This window comes from Melanerpes formicivorus, unplaced genomic scaffold (assembly GCF_026170545.1).
Source record: "Melanerpes formicivorus ecotype bairdi unplaced genomic scaffold, bMelFor1.0.p_v2 SCAF_23, whole genome shotgun sequence".
Lineage (NCBI taxonomy): Eukaryota > Metazoa > Chordata > Aves > Piciformes > Picidae > Melanerpes > Melanerpes formicivorus.
In genome coordinates, this window is record NW_027142375.1 from 11114408 (window position 1) to 11132499 (window position 18092).

General features: G+C 35.9%; 1 protein-coding gene across 10 annotated transcripts in view; it reads left to right on the forward strand.

The window, feature by feature from the left end:
* Positions 1-18092, forward strand: part of DGKB (diacylglycerol kinase beta) — a 488212-nt gene that overhangs the window by 229884 nt on the left and 240236 nt on the right. For 7 of the 10 annotated variants that reach the window (XM_068152503.1, XM_068152502.1, XM_068152504.1 and 4 more), the window contains 5 exons: positions 1026-1143; positions 3908-3996; positions 4078-4194; positions 8272-8370; positions 15550-15582. In XM_068152503.1, the coding sequence (XP_068008604.1) occupies positions 1026-1143; positions 3908-3996; positions 4078-4194; positions 8272-8370; positions 15550-15582 (456 nt within the window). The remainder of the gene's footprint in view (positions 1-1025; positions 1144-3907; positions 3997-4077; positions 4195-8271; positions 8371-15549; positions 15583-18092) is intronic. The other 3 variants (XM_068152506.1, XM_068152508.1, XM_068152509.1) reach the window with 1 other exon arrangement.

The window sequence follows — 18092 nt, forward strand, 5'->3', positions numbered from 1 at the left end:
TGTGTGATACTGTGATAAGTTACTGATTCCCTGAGTCTAAGTGCAAATCAGTTGATCAATCACGGAAGATTTGAATGTAGTGCTACAGTTAACTGGAAAACATGGGTTTAAAGCTAATTAACTCTGGATTTGGAGAAAATAACCTTGAATGCTTGATTTTGGATAGATTATTGATAGTAGGTTAACATGAATTAAAGCCGATAATAGATATTACTGCGATTGTGGTTAGATAACCCACTTTGCATATGCTGGCACATGTCCCCAATTCCAAGGGTCATTAAGATGTAGTCTTAAAAAAAGGAGTTTTACCTTCTAACCTGCAGCACCATGAGTTTTAGGACTAATCTAGGGCAAATTTTAGGTAGTTTTAATACAAGTTGTAATTTGTTATCAGCCTAGATTTATTGCTAGCATTGTGTTACAGTGGTGACAGCTGCCTGGTGTAGGAAAGCAGAAAGTATCTATGGAAGGTTTCAGGACAAGAAAGAACAACAGGCCACTGGTACTGGAAGGATGGCTTGATGATAAAGAAGAGCTGACCGTGGTAAACAACCTGATGTGCCAGACAAGAGGACGCTTGCCTCCATGCTGGAGAAGACCAACCCGATATGGGATGAAGATAACAATGGACAGCTGCATATCAAAGGAGAAAACCCAGTTAGCAGCAGTGGTGCAAGAATGTCAGGGAATTGCTTACCCTGCTCGATTTTTCCTATATAAACTGCTTGTTCTGTACCAATAAACGATTCCTGCCTCACCAACAAGGGAGTCCGTGCATGCTTTCTGAAAGCCTGGTGTATATTTGTTTTCTGAGTTGTTTTTGAAACACATGGATGTCCATGAGCTTCAGAAGACTTTTTTTATTTTTAGGGGTTTTTTTATGATATCATTGATCTGGTGCAGAGTATTAAACAAAGTAACAGCTTGTCTTTTATGTTCTTGACTCAATCTCCAATTTTTATTGGCTCATATTTTTCATTGTTTATTTTATTAAGCGAAATCTGTTTCTTTTATGTCTTGTGCAGAATGTGAAAGATGATGGGCAGCATGTATGGAGACTGAAACACTTTAACAAGCCTGCCTACTGTAATCTTTGTTTGAACATGCTAATCGGAGTAGGCAAGCAAGGTCTCTGCTGTTCTTGTGAGTATAAGCATTTCAGTGTCCATCTGCTTACGTGTCTATTCCTGCAAATGTTGCACTTGCTGCACAACAAAGAACTAGTAGCTTCCCAGGACAAAACCAATGCTAGTACAGTTGTATCTCTCCTTTTGTCTTATAATCTTGATAGCCCAAGGTTCCATTTTTAATTTTTTTTAGGCTATTGGGCTTTCAAAGCTGTTTATAAGGGAGGCATTTTTGTGTTATAATTGCTCTCAGAATTAGTTCCCTTTGGAGTCTGTCTCTTTTTTCACTTTTCTCTTACCGAATATGCATAAATTTCAACCTTATATTGTTGTTACTCCTCTTTTCTGTTTATTAATAATTATTGTCCATATTTATTAATGGACATCAACTTAAATGGCATCTGAGTCCCATATTTGATTACTCAAATTTTGCACAGAAGTCCTTTGTTAATGGTGAAGGTCAAAACTCCAGTTTCCCAGGAATCAGTTTTCTATAGTTCTTCTAAATTTTTATATGTTAACTTAGTTTGTAATCATAAATCTCAGTATTGTCATCCTTTCATATATTAACTGATCAGAGGTGTTAAGATAAAGGATCACAGAAAAACTGTGGCATCTAAATTGTCCTTCATTAGTTTAATGGATGCAGGTGTTGCAGTTCAGTTCCCTGAGCTGCATCTGTTTCTATGTCCTAACAATCTGTATTTGACCAGTTCATAACCTCTATCTTGAGAATCCAACTCTTCCTGAAGGATGCCTTATCTTTGTTAGAATGTTTCAAGAGATGGATGACCCACATCTTTCTTTTGTGGTGTGTTCCAATGATTAATCATCTTTTTTTAAGACCTATTTTCTGATTTGAATATGTCTGGTAGATGATTCCAATGATTGGTTCATGTTACGCCCTGCTCCATTAGATTGATGAGATCTTTAGTACCCACTGTATTCTTCTCATGATGGTATCAAGTCACCTTCCATTGTTCTTTTTGATAAATTAATCAGTTTCTTAGTGTAACTTACTTTCTTCATTTTTGGTATGAAAGATAGCCCATCACTTCTGATCAGGACCTATCTGCCTGTAGAGTTCTATTGATTTAATTTGAGATTAGTTTGAATAAATGAGAGTTTGGGCATCAACCATTTCTCTCTCCTCTCTGAGCCACACATCTCTTTAAAATACAATCAAATGTAAATTCTTCATGTATGTGTTTTCATATCATATAATTTCATTGGCAATACTGTAGAATGAGAGAGGTAGATTTATTAAAAGCCAAACAAATAGAAACAGCATAATTTCAGACATAAAAATGCTGATGACAGTAACTGAAAGATATGTGAAAAATACCAAGTTGGCTATTAGATCTTGAAACATTATGTTCTTTAATATTCTTTTAGGTCAGTCTCACGTAAACTTAATCCTTGTGAGGACATAGAGGAGCAATATCTTTTTTAAAGAGAAAATCTTGTTGAGCAAATGAGGTAGATCATCATCTTTAGTAGTTATCAGTAATGCGTAGGGGAGTTATATAAAGGAAACTGCTTCAAAAAGGCCTTATAAGAACTGGAATTTTCTTCACTGCAGTGCACCTCTTCAAAAATTATTTTACTTGGCATTTATTTGGTGAGAACAATGGTCCCAGAGTATCTGTAGAACATTCGCATGCTGCATTTGAGTTGCTTGATGCAGCCAAGGGCATGAATCTACTTACAAAACTATTATACTGTTTCCTAGTCTTGCTAAGCTTTTTCTCCAACATATTTTCAAAGCATTGCTATAGATTTCTTTATTTGCATTTTAGATTGTGTGAGAGGAGGAGAAAAAAAAAAAAGAAGAAAACTGCAGGGGTCCTCACCATCCCTCCATGGTCCAATCAACAATGTTACTCCCTGCAGTTTGTCTGATTAATGGCTGTGCCTCCCACTGGGTTTGTGTAATAGGTGCAAGCAAGGTGTTTAGAAGTACTTTGTGCTTAATTGCTCTCGAGGTCAAAAGCGTGAGACATATGCCATGCAGGGAGAAATTCATTCTCAGTTTTTAAAAGTTGACTCTATTGAGTGCAGGTATAAACTGTATCATTATTTCCTCATCTAGGCACAGTTGTATAGTTGAAGTCAGGGGAGCTTTGCGTTGTATCCTGTCATTTGTGTGTTTTCCAGAACCAGCTAGTGTGATCTTTACAGGCATGATCCACGAATTGGTATCCCTAAAACTGGTGTGTGGGAGTTCAGGAAAAATTCTTCTCAGGGGTTGGTATTTGGGAAAGTGAGAGTTAAATTTGGGATGATTACATGGAGTACATGGAAACAACACTATCTGAAAATGGACTAATCAGCCATTTAAGGTTTATAAATCAATGGAAGGAACAACATAAATTCATTGGGTTTTATTTTTGTGCTTGCCAGCTGCTCTCATGCTTATAGTTTGTAAAATACAGACTTCTTTTCTACTAGCAAATGACACCAAACCATTTTGCAGTCATCAATTTGTCTTTAATATTTTTATCATTTGGGAACTATTGCAAAAAAAATTTAGTGAGCTCTGATTTAATTAAGCATTTCCTGTTATGCAGTATAGTGCATTCTTGGATTTCTTACTTGCACTGTATTTCCTGTTCTAATTGGCCTTTTGTATTCCATGGAAAAAGCAGGTTAGTTTGAGTTCTCATCGACTGATTGGATTGATTATATAAAGATGGCATGCTGGTAAAGTTATTTGTTTCATAAGGATGTAATCAGAAAGACTATTGCCTCAACATCTATTAATGTCTTTCTTTTCTCAGTTTGCAAGTATACAGTCCATGAACGCTGTGTCTCAAGAGCTCCTGCATCTTGCATCAAAACATATGTGAAGTCCAAAAAGAATACTGATGTAAGTTTGGGTTAGCATAGATTTTGCCATGTGCCTGTTAATTTAGTAACTCTATGTATATTCCACACTTTTCTTTTGCAGGTAATGCACCATTTCTGGGTAGAAGGAAATTGTCCAACAAAATGTGATAAGTGTCACAAAACTATAAAATGTTACCAAGGCTTGACTGGACTTCACTGTGTTTGGTGTCAGATCACAGTGAGTATACTATAGTAATATCTTTAGCACAAGTTAGAGAGACAAAAGCTCTAACTCAATTTTGTCATCAGGAATGAACAGTATGTGTTTAAGAAACGGTATATGCAGAATATTCATAGGAGTCCTTCATTGTTGCAGGCAAATATGGTTAAAGGTGTATTCTGCTTCAAGCAATATACAAATGAAAATAATGTGTCACTCTGAAGAGAAGTTGACTTTACAGAAAGATTCTAAAAGAGTTTTCAGTTCAGGGGGAAGTCAAGGGCACTGTAATACTAAGTCAAAATCCTAACTTGTGTCTACTGACAGGCAAATGAAATTGAGGACATCTGGTAGGATACAGCAGCTTCAAGTACCTGGGAATAACAAGAGAGACATCTTAAAAATATACTAATCTGTGCACCAAGTCTAATACACAACTTCTGTATGCTCCTTATTCAGCAGGAACCTATAACTGGAACTAATGACATTCAAGGAACACTGCACCTATAAGTGAGATCTTCATGCTAGAAGGAGCAATACCTGTATTTCTGTTCCTAGCTGGGGCAGGATTTAAATCTAGATGGGGAGAGATTCAGCCTTCTTCTAGGGTTTTTGCTTTTTTGCTGATATCGTTATTATTGTTTTAAGTTATGGAACAGCAGTTGTTCCTTGAGCATTTTAAATAGTAATATGAGATTGAGGCATTTAGTGAATGTTTGTTTTCAGCATACAAGTTTGAATGTTTTATGACATATTTTCTTAGCACAAGAGTACAAAACACGGAACACTATCAAAGAAAATAGATCCAGGATACTTTAAATGATAAGCTGTTATGACTACTTAAAAACAAATATTGTAGAGGATGATCAAATATGTAGTCCATATTACTGTCAAAATTTGGATAAGTTATGTAGAGAGTAAAACACCCAATCCAAGATTTCCACATGCATATGATTCAATTTAGGCAGTGCCTATCTGTGTTTAGATAGGTAAGATAGAGTGTTCTGATCTGGATACAGAAATGTCTGTATCTGTATAATATGTGTCTATCATTCATGAAATACATATTAGGTAAGACTCTTCCTTAAAATAAAAGGAAGTTGCAAACTCTGTATCTCCATGGGGAAAAAATATTTTCCCAGTATTTCATATGAATGAAAGCCTTTTACTGCTTGAAGAATCACATGAAGTTTTAGAGAACTTCCTTAAGAAATGATTTGCACTGAGGAAATACTGAGAAATCATTTATCACTGAGATCACTGAGAATGAAGAGGCTACATGCTTCTGAAAATACCCTAGGTGCTTGTGTGCCTATTTCAATGCTTAAATCTCCATCCAATTATGAATTACAAATGGACCTTATTATTGATTTGGGTACTGAGGTTTACAATTTTGCACTGGTATTTCCATTAGTGAGTTAAAGTTTTTTATCTTCTCTAAAAGTAATGTATTTTCGGTCTCCTATTCGTTTTTCTTGCTATTCTGTGCATTGTGTATATTCTGTTGCAGTAACTCGCTTTGCTACTGAGAGTGATGCCATTACTGAAAAAAAGTGTTTTAAATTTCTAATAGATGCATGATGTTTGATTGGATATTCTGAAGTTATGCAATTACCATCTCATCTTGCGTAGGTTTTCAAGTCCTTGCGCAATAACACAGAGCTTGTTACTGCTTGGTTTTTTTTTCATGTAAGAGGATACTAGTTATTACACAACTAAGTCTCATACTCTTTCATCAATTTAAAAAATATGTTCTTCTTTAAACTTAGTAGGGCCACTTCTAAAGTCAAATAATTCAAGCAAATCCTGAAATTTGGAGATGTTTTTCACTGAGAAGGCTTGTTCTGCTGAGTTCTCAGGCAGGCCCATGACACCCTCTTCCATATACTCCCTAGTTTTCTACCCCTGTCTTGTAAATGTTTTTGCCTTATTTTCTCTCCAGAAAATACATTTTTTCCTACTTCACAGGCATCTGGTTGTTTTTACATATTTTACATAAGATAGGTATAGGGTAAGGAATTTTGGGGAAATGTATTTTAAATCTGATAAAACATTTATTTCTTTTTTGAGGAGAGATGCATATTCTTTTATGTCATTTATTTTACTTGTGTCACAGTGTTACTTTCATCAAAGCTGCATATCTTCTGCCATTTCTGTTGTCTGCTATTTGCCAATTCTGTTGTCAAAGATCAGCAGAGACTAATAAGAAGATTAAGCTTTTTTTTTTCATAGATAAGTTTGCGTGCCACTGAGTAGCAAAGCTGCTAATTACCACTGAATGTGTGAAGATACTTTTATTTCATGTAATATGGCCTGGTGTGCATTAATTATGGTACAAGTAGCCTTACCACTGAGGCAGAGAATTAGCATGACAAATGATTTAGATTACAGGGCTACCAAAATACCCTCACAATAAGGCTTTAATACTCAGAGCAAATCGAACCTCATTAGACTTTTATTTTCTGTTGCTAAGTAACTGCCTGAAAAGGTAACTTTAGAGTACAAGTGAATATGGACAAGGCTAATATTAGGTTCCATTCAGTTCAAAATTCAGGAATGTTATGTCAACATTAACTGTACCAGGTAACTTTATGAAGACCACATTACCAGTGAAGCTTACATACAACAACAACTGGTACAGTTTTATTGTGGTTTTAGTAGAGTTCATACTGACCAAGTTGAATCATCTAGAGGTAAATGAATCAGTCATTGGGAAAATGTGATACACAGATGCAGAACTGAACTACAGATTTTGTAACAGCTGTTGAACCTGTTGAACTAATGCTGTATCCTACCTATACTAGTTAAATCATGTTAAATAAGATTTTTTCACTTCACTTCAAAATTTCCACTATTTATTACCCTGATTATTTTTATTTAATGAAAGTATACATGTTCAAAAAAAAAAAAACAAAAGCATCTCTATGGGAAATGCATGTTGCCTGAGGAACTTAATGCATGTTACCTGAGGAACTTAATGCACGTTACCTGAGGAACTCAATGCATGTTACCTGAGGAACTCAATGTAAGCGTAGTTTATTGAGTCTATGCAGAAGTAGAATCATAGACTCCTTTAGGTTGGAAAAGACCTTTAAGCTCATCAAGTTGAAATTACACCAAATTTCATGATACAAAGTTATATTTTATTGTGGCTATCTCTAACAGTCTTGTGAAGTACACCAATTAAACGTGAATGCTTTGCATGATCCAGGCATACAACCGTGCCTTGTACTGTGCCTGGATATATACATTGAAATACTCTATTTTAGAGACATTTGAATTGAGTTAAATCCTAAAATATTAACAAGAACTCTTGAATGCTAATGCAAAATATTTCAATAAATATATCATTATTTGTTGGCATTTTTAGCTGAAGTTCTCTACACGTTTTTCATTTCCACCTTTTTAACGCTTTAGACACAAGCCATTGCTCTTTCAGTCAGCAGACTCGAAGATGTTCTTTCCATGTTTCCAGAGTAGGACTCTTGTCATAGCTTTTAGGAAACCTGTATAAATGCTTAGAATAAAGTAAAAAAAGGTGAGTAATTCAGGTTCCTTAGCAATCAGAGAAAGTCTGAACAATGATTAAATCAAGACTGAATTTTCCCTGGCATAGCTTGAAGCTCTCAGATATTCTTACATTGTTGTCTTACTTCATATATATTTTCATAGATATTGCAGCATCTCAATCGAATCTGTAATGATTCTATCAGCTTCAGATGGAAAGCAGAGTTACACCAATAATGCCAAAGGCTGCCCTGAATTACTCCAGATAGCCCACTAGTAGCAGAACAGAAGTTCTGTTTTATGAAGAAGCTGTTGTATGAAATGAAGGTTTTGATCTCCAGTAACACTATACTGATGTACTGCCATACAGTGTTCTCATTTTGTGTGCTGCACCATGTGTGCAGTTTCCAAACTGGAAAATGTTTTGATCCACTGTTCTTTGATTCAATCCTAAGAAGCTTTCCAATGCAGTGTGCTTCATCTTTCTGTAGTATGTTAGTACTAATTACGCCATTCTAGGATGCCACATTTCTGAGATGGTAGCAGTAAAATGTCTGAATTGAATCTTCATTTTCTGTCTCCTCATAGTTGCATAACAAATGTGCCTCACATCTAAAACCTGAATGTGACTGTGGACTTTTGAAGGACCATATTTTACCACCTACATCAATCTGCCCAGCAGTATTGGTGAGTTGTCCGCATCCTTCTTTCACATGTAATCCTCTGCCATAGGTAACTGCCAAAATGGTGCTGACTGCCAGAGTACTGCCAGTAAATACACAGAATTGTGTGAACCATAAACACAGTGGGTAATTCTGGCTGATGTGTGATAGGCACAAGTGTGCCTTATCCTTTGCATATTGCATTTACCTGCGTGTGAGAATGAGCTTTCTGTAGGGCATTTTATAACTGAATCTGACTCAGGTTTTATCACTTACTCAGGCTGTACTTACCAGAAACTGTATAGGCAGAACACTTCTACATTTTACATCTTTTATAGATCCAACTTCCCAGAATAATGAAGTTATTCTTATGGACAGTTTTTGCTTGGGATGCATATTGTATATCTGCAGTGCTGAGGTCTTTGATCTAAGCCGGAGGTTACCTAGAATGATGATACTGGTCTTGCAGTAAGCTATGCATCAACATTATGGTATATTTTATTCTGCAGTCATGCACAGTAAATTTCTCTGTCCACAAAAACAATAACTCAATTCAGTGAAAATAAAAATGCATGCTGTGGGTTGTCTAGAAAAGAGCTGACCAGTTTATCATGAAAAATAAAAAAGAGCTTCTGAATTAACTTATGTATTCATATATTAAATTGGATGTTTTATGCTGATGAAAGTCATAGCGTCATCATCTTGAATAACAGGACAGATGTGTGGTCCTCTTTAAATGTATTTCATAATAAGAGAAATGCTTGCTGGGGAGGGACTTCTCAGGATCTCAGGTAGTGATAGGACTAGGGGGAATGGAATGAAGCTGGAGGTGGGGAGATTCAGGCTGGATGTGAGGAGGGAGGTTCTTCACCATAAGAGTGGTGAAACCCTGGAATGGGTTGTCCAGGGAGGTGGTTGAGGCCCCGTCCCTGGAGGTGTTTAAGCCCAGGCTGGATGAGGCTCTGGCCAGCCTGATCTAGTGTGGGGTGTCCCTACCCATGGCAGGGGGTTTGAAACTGGATGATCCTTGTGGTCCCTTCCAACCCTGACTGATACTATGATACTACTACAATCGATTACTTATTGCGGGAGGAAAACCAAGAAAATATATCTACTAATCTTAAACCTGTTTCTGAACATTAAGAACAGTATTTATATCTATTGTAAATGACTTGTTTTCTGATTAGTCCTTTTGGCTGTTTGTAAATCTGCTAAGGAGTGGACACTCTAGAGTAAAGTGGGGCTATTCCATTGCTGTCAATGAAGGTAAAGCAATGGAAAGCTGACTTTAATGTTGACAAAATATTTTTTAGTATTTTTGAGAAGTCCTGAGAGTAGTTTTGTAGTTAGTCTGTAATAGAATTTTGATGTTACTTGGACAAAATCTGAACAATAATTGTAAAATATTGTTTTAAGTTTGTTGGATGATTACATTCTGCATTACATGATTTAATTTTCAGGATTTTAGGTCATACTTAAAAGTTAACATGTAGAAGTTATTATTTTGTTACTGGACTGTTACCATTTTATTGTTATTTATTGTTTGCCATTCTTACCAACTAAATAAAGCCTCAGCATGAAATTTCATCTTCAATTATATTTGCGTAACTGCATTTTCTTTTCAGGGGAGGAAGAGGGATAGAGAAATTAAGATTTTCATTCCACAATTTGAGTTTGGTTAAGTTGCTTAGAGGGGATGTATAAAACCACTTTAGGGTCAAATCACCCTTGAATAGCTTTGTTTTATCTGCAAATTTTGAAGGCAAATGTAGAAGTAAATATGTTTTCTTCTATCAGAATCATCTCTCAGAATTCCATATTAATAATATAATATAAAATAGGCATTTCAGCAAAATATATATTGTTAGAAATGGATTTGTTTTAAGCTGTGATTTAATGGGAACTTTATAATTTTGTAGTATATTTGCTCATCTAGTAAATTCTTCCAAAACAGGATTAAATTCCTGAACATACTTGCATTACAAATGATACATCGCTGACCTAGCTAATAGAAATTCCTCCCAGAAACGATTGATTCCAGTGTACATATTATTTACATTAGTAATTTTGTAATTAGCTTCTCCCGTTTCCAGTTATGGGGGTTCCTTCTGAGAAGTATAATGCTTCAGTGTATGTGAAACCAGCACTCTCAATAATGAAAATGAAAACTCTGAATATAACCATGCCCAAATTGTCCAAAGATATAATCATAAGTCTGCTTGTGAATTGAAATGTGCTCAAACATATCAAATCTGATAGGCCTAACAATGGAGGTCTTTCACCTAGGACAGGCATTTAGCTTCAGTGTTCAGCTGAGCAATAATACTCTCGCAATGCAACACATATGTGGAAGGTGAAATAGGTAACTAACTACAATTCTTTCTCTACCAACTTTATCCTTGAATGTTTTGAGGTATTGGAGAAGAATATTTTTCCTTCTCCCCTAGAATAAATTATATTTGTGGGAAAATAGCAGGTTGACATGTCCTATGTCTTTGACCTCTCAGAAGTTTTGGCTCTCTCTTCCATATGTAACTTCAGCAGTTGAGACATCTCCTGGAAAATTCTCAGAGTTCATCTGAGACCAAGATGCCTTCTCATAAGTTTTCCTTCCAGAGTACTGGCTAAATCCCTTTTCATCTTTTCCCTTTTGTGAAACTAAGGGAAATACATATTTCACCTTTTTCATCCAGCATAGCTCAGGTCTTCATTTCCTGTGGATTCTAGCCTCAACTCTCTGCAGAGACAGAGATTTTTTTTCATAAATTACATTTCCCAGCACCATGTATCATGCCACAGCTACCAAACTGGTGTCTCAGCTGCAGTTTGTTCTTCTGGTCCATATCCTCTCAGTTTTCAATCAGTGTCCTAAATAACTGCTAAAACTGTGAGGAATAAATAATTTTTTGAAAAAAACTTTCCTTTCTGATTATAATATCACAAAGGGTTACATATGTCTTCCCTCCTAAACACAGCCATCTCAGCTCAGGTGACCATTCTGAGTTAACTCATTTAGGGGCTCCTTAAACAGAAGAGGGAGTCTTCTAAAATAAAGTGACTGACATGATGCTCTCATACTGCCCCTTTCTTAATGGCTTGAGACAGAACCTACGTGCTTGATCATTTGAAAGTCAGAGGCTGGTCAAAGCTTGATAAGAGGTCTCCCATCTTCAAAACTGTACAAAATGGAACTCGACAAATGTTACTCCTAAATATGATAAGCTGAAAAAGAAACCATGGGGAAGCTTCATGCAGTTCCTACTGTGTATGTCGTGAATGGATCGCATACCTGTCTGGACTCAATGCCATATAAAGATTTTTCCTGTCTCACTGCAGTGCTTTTAGATGTGTCAGTAAAATGCAGTCTGTACACTTTCAAACTAGTCCTTTTTACTTGTCTGTTTATTGTATATTAGGCTTGTTATACAGTGAAGTTTTTTTGTTCAAGTTAAATGACTTTTGTTATAAACTGTGTGCAGATCTCAAGTGATAGTCTTTTAATAGATGTCAGATACACTTTAATGTTACTCTCTTTTATTTCGGTAACGTTTTAATTAATTCATACTGATTGAATAAATGTACATTGAGACTTGTTTCCTAATGAGGGCACATTTAGAGGAAAGGTTTTGCATCATTCTGATATCCTGTGGGTAATTATATTCTAATTATATGGTGGGGGGGAAAAGTCTATAACTCAGTGCTGATATTGTTCATTGGACCCAATTAATTACATGCACATAATGAAAGTTCATGATAAGGTTGACTGGCAGTGAGTTTAAAAATCTTTAACTCAATTGAATCCTAGCCTACTAAGAGTACAGAATTAGATCTTAACCAGGTTAAAAACTGGATATTGGAATGAGATGAGTGAGTAGTGAATAAAAAAGATTGGTCTCTCCTTATGTATCCTTATGATATAGCTTTGCTCCCCACGCCCCCTTCTTCAATTCATGCCTTCCTTTACTTTGCTCTTTACTGATGTGAACATATAAGATGTTCTAATGTGTATTTATGTTTGTAGAAAAGTAGTCCAGTTTTTCTATTTCCCCCCAAAATAGATAATATAACCTTGAATAGGGACAGATCAACCAACAATAGCCTATTATTTAATAAATGTATATTTATTATTTCTGTGCTGATTTTGATTTCCCTATTGCCTATGGGAGTTTTACAATTAATTGTTTCATTCAATTTCTGGCTTGCAATTAATTTTTAATATAGTTTGTTGAACCCATAATTAAATTATTATTGCACAAGAACTTTCTTTGACTATCAGTATTTAGAGAGGGTAGGCAGAATAGCTAATGGCTGTATTATAACTGCAACATGGTTCGATGTGATTCTTCTGTTTATATTGTAGTAGAGGTCAGTTTTAACGCAGTTGAATCCAGTCTCAACACGGACTCAGAAAGTCAGTGCAGTGTCTAAAAAAAATCTTCATGAGCCATGCAATCCTTTGAAATTGAGTACTAAACTTAATTCTGAGTTTCTGAACAAAGGTACTGTCACAAAAAGTGATTTGATTATATATGCTCCAGGGTGGGGGAGAGGTATTTAAATCTCTTTGTTGACTCCTAAGTAATGATATAGCGATTGAAACACTTAAAAAAAAACAGAACAAAACAAAACACTTTTCAATTGCATATCACATTGCAGATTTAGGTCTCTGAGAGTCCAAACCAGACTTGAAATATAATGGTGTGCTTATCTACACTAAGAGCTTTTTCATTTCTTTGAAGTCAGAAGGAAATTAATAATTGCCCTGGAGGAACATGTATCTTCCTAACTAATTATCTGTTCAGCAAACACAGTTCAATGTTAAAATAATAAGATGCTGATAAACTGAAATGGCAGCCGTTCAATCATTTTAAGTTATATCTAGTTGCCTGCCCACAACTCATCACTACTGTCTGTCTGTTTATTTCTTAACGTCCTCTCCCGTTGGAGTTTAACAGGATTTCATTTTCAAAATCCTTTTCCAACTCTTGCCTTTCTGGGGTGGTGTATATAACTGCCTGATACAGCTCAAGTTTATTTTAGGGTGCAAATCAAATTGAAAGTCTTGGGCCCTGCTGTTGCTGCATATTGACACATGTATTGAATGGATGCAAGATGTCAGGCACGTTATCTTCAGCCAACTAAATGAATTAAATCCAACATGCTAAATGAGAAATACTTGATTGGGAATTTTATGTGTAATTATTTACATCTTTATTAAGACATATTAAACAACCAACACAAAGAATGTATGTGAAGTTATCATGTAGCAGTTCTTTGTTCAGAACAGGATTTGTGATCAGCTGTTTTGGAAGGAATTCTGAAATGACATTGTCTCCATTCTGGCCTTGCTTTTATCCCTGTATTTTGGCTACTAGTATTATGGGTCCTAAAATACCTCTTGCTGATAGACATAATGTGATTATATTTTTCTTATTTCTCATATCTGTTATCGGTTTGGGTTTTTTCTTGACTGCAAATGTTTCTATCAAGACAGATCTCAGATAAATTAGAAGTCTTGCCTGCCCTTTATAGTATGCTTATGTGCAGCTCACTGGACAGTGTTTTTTCAAGAATACTGGTCACTTAATCCCATCCACAGGATTACTGTTACCTTCAGCTGATGGATGTAGAGCTGGGTATTGTGCTACAGCTCTGTGAGCCTTCAAGGAAACATGATGCGGTCTCTCTAATATTGGACCTTCTGATTAGTGTGTACATAGGGTTAGAATTAGAAAGGTGGACACAATTTTTAAAGTAATTTATCAAAATATTTTAGCACCTCTAAATCATAGATAGTTTGATATTATAGCTAAGAGAAACTGCAGAAAAATTACTCTCCAGCATTTTAGGGTAGTGCTGATGAGTTTTGCAGTTTGCAGGCTGTCTGAATCTTTAATTCTCTTCAGTTACTGTGTAAATATGGACAGAAGTTGCATGGAATGGAATTTTTATAAAGAGGGTCTTGAATACCACATAGGTTTATATAAGAGCAGTAAAAGTGCCTACTCTAATATTTCCTTGCATAGAACAAGCACAGTTTCTACATCATTTGGAGATTCACACGTTATTGGAGAAAACAGCTCTAAGGAATCCTGGAGCAACCTTCCTCCATGTTTGTGGGGGGGTGAATAAAACCAACAAACAAACAAAAAACCACCCAACCAAAAAAAACCCACACCAACAACAAAAAGAAAAACACCCTCACCAAAAGAACCCCACCAAAAAAACCCAAACCCACAACAAACACACAAACAAAACAAAAACATCCCACCACCACCAAAGTATCAGTTTGGTATTCAGGCTTTTATCCTGCAAACTTCCATGCATTCCGTTTGATCTGTAGTCAAATTCCACCTGATCAACAACTTTAAAGTTCAAGTTTCATAGTGCTAAGTAAAAAATTACTATTGTTTTTTTTTTACTAACTCTTACACATACTAACATACAGAAGTAGTCTCAAGCTTTCAGTAACTATTTGAAAAACTGTGTAATGGTGTTAACCATTCACTAATGGCTTTGTGGTCCTGTTTAATATATAAATATTACTTGTGTAGTGTATAAAATAAATAGTTTTAAATCATCTCAGCTGTGCACAAAATAATCCAGAACAATAGATTTGCAGTTTTGCAGGAAGACATGAGGTCAGAAAAAGGGGTTTGATGCGCTGGCACAGAATTGTGTGCCAGCAGTTAAAACATAAAGAGGTAACTAGATAGTAAGCCATTAGTTACTAGTACAATAGGGTATGATATTTCTAAATATTAGTGTTTTGTGTGAAGAGATTGTATGAGTAGAAATGCCCTTTGAGGATGAAAGGTTGTATATCTTGTCAATAGTCACAGAGGAAAGCTTGTTAAATAAGATTCCTTTTTTTTTGGGTGAGGATACAAAGACTCTGAAGATAAAATAAGAGTATTCCCCAGATACCAAGTATCCCTTGTTGTTATTTGAACATACAAAGTGCTTGGGTTTTCTGATATTTTTAGCTGTTGCTAAAATAATCCCACACATACTATCCAGATTGTATAATTTGACAGCCAAAACTTGGAGGGGACTATGGTTGTACAAATGTGTAAAAAAGCACTGTGTATGCTTGTTGTTAAGTACAGCTGCTGCAAGGAAATGTTCCTCGTGAGTGCTCTCTTCATGCCCCTACAATCCCAGCTGTTTGGTGTTGCAGCCTAACATTCTCTTTTTCCAACAGACACTACCCACTTTAGGAAGTTTGCTCCCAGAGGTGCGTAACAGGAGACATCCATGTACGCACGAGTACTAACGGATCATGATTTTGTGCATTCTTTTTGCTATAAAGTGCATTTTGAGGCTGAACTAAAAACCTGGTTGTGGTAGTCTGTATATAATTTGTAAGGCCTTGTCTTACATATAATTTCTTCTTTCCTGTTTGGAAGGGAGAGAGACAATTTAACAGTTCTTATCTGACGGTTATCTTTCTGGAGCCATACTGAATGACAGAAGCTCCAGTTCTTGGGTATTGAATTCCCAGTGGGAGTTCAAGGGGAGAAAATGAGTGAAAAATTTTTTTTGTTGTGGTAAGTATTATTTTTGAATGGTGTGTACTCTGACACGTACCCAAAGAAGAGAAAAGCTTGATTCTTTGAGCCGTCAAAATGTACAATAGCTTTTAAAATGCTGTATTCAGTATCTCTCAACCTCATGCATGTCCACTAAACAAAATGGTTCAGATACATTAATCATTTTGTATGCTTTGACTATCAAGATATTAAATACAGCACAGCTGTTGTAGAAACATAAATTCTGCTGTAGAAAAGTAAATCTTTGCATTGTAAAACCATTTATTCAACGCATGTCAAATTTGTCCTAACATTGCTGGAGTTTGTAGGCTGTTATCCATAGATGATTTTATTAAGCTATTATTATCTCATTAAAAGTGACGCTGTTGCTCTTTGATAGCTTAGTAATGTTATAGGTCCTGAAAGTTATTCAAACAATCATACACAACTGGATTAGAAAGCCAGTATTCTTTTTCATAAAGTATCTGTATATTTTAAAGGTGATTTTTTTTTTAATGAAAGGGTAAATATTTTTGTATTCCATTATTAGATTTATTCAGTAAAATTAGGATACATGTTATTACAGTATTTCATTAAAACATTAAGTCCAAGCCTCACTAATATGACATATCTAGAAATCATGGGATGTCTAACGCTTGGAAATCTAGACTCTCCTATCAGCTTCTTCAGAAATGTTTCAGAGAGCACTATTGGTACAGGTGGTGACCTGTATTGTAGTATCTCATGCAAGGTGAATGATACGGAGTATCATATATGTACTTTCTCTGAGAATCATCATTGAAGGAAGGAGACCTTCAACAATAATGAGGTCAGGCACCCCTATCTGAATTTTTTAGTAACGCTCCAGACAGTTCTGTCATAAATATACTTTTTTCTTTTATATTGTGTGAGGTGTATGGCCTAATATTGTGTAGTCACTGCTTAGGAGAAGCTCTCTTGGTGAGTCAAGTAATTGTTTTGCTTACGGAACAGGTGACATTAATTGAAGAAGGGATGCTGTTATTGCAGCCAAGGCTGAGAGTGTTTGCTGCTCCCTGTATCATGCTGGAACAAACCAAACAAACAAAAACCTAATATCCAAAACTTTGCTTGAGGAAATTGTTACTGCATTTTGCTTCTGAGTGATTGATAACAGCAGGTTTGGGTACTGTGGTAAGCATCCTTTATGTAAAGACAGTTCTCAGCAGTATATAAATACTTTTCCTCTAAGTAATAGCGTGATATATGCAGGAAGATTTTTAGTGCCACACTTTATTAGTAGGCCTCTTCTGAGCAGTGGTTTTTTTAACCTCTCTAAATGCACACACTCAGTGTGCTGGATCTGTTCTTTTCTGTTCCCTTGTTCTTTGAACTGTCACTTAACACTTACTTATTTTTTAGACTTTTTAAGATTTGCTCTTCATTGCTAATTTTTGTTAGAAATCAGGATTTTTGCGTCTGCATTACTGACATTTGTTTTGAATTTGATTAAAGATGTTGAAATGGCCAAGAGCCAGGTTTTGGCCCTAGTATAAAGTTCTTGTAGCATGGTATGCTTACTTACTTACTTACTTACTAGTGACTTTTAATAGTAGTTGTTTTCAAAGTTGTCATTCATGTGCAAAATCATGTATTCCTATTTTGTATTAGCTGGCAAATTCTACTCTGGATGTCTCATCCTAGTTCTAGTATCTAAAGAATTGTCAAATAATGATGTGGACAGTGTCTCTGTTTTGCAGGTTAAGGCTGAGATGAATAGCTCCAATTGGTTTCTGTTTAAAGCAGTGATACTGAAGTTGAGACTCTTGGACCTCATCTCGAAGTGATCACATTGCTCCGAGCATCCAAGAGCAGGGTTACCCAGCCTCTTGGGAATCTCACTGCTTAGAAGATGTAGTGTAGACTCCCCTGGTTTTGGTCTGTGACATAGTTTTGGAAGTCCTTCTATACGAAATGTGATGCTACAGTTCCCCAGAGCACTTGGTTTTCCAAAGCAGGCTGGGGTGACTTGGACCACTAGTTGCAATCAGGACTACATTGACTCTCTGTCAGTCTCCAAACTTAAGGAAACCAAAGACCATATAAAAGCAGTGATGGTCCCCATCTGTATTAGATGTCTCTGTATTAACCTTGGGCCAGAGAATCTTTGTCAGTGTTTCTTACCAGTTTGAACTTCTCCAGAAAGTGTGGCATGGGCTAATTGGTAGTGCAATCC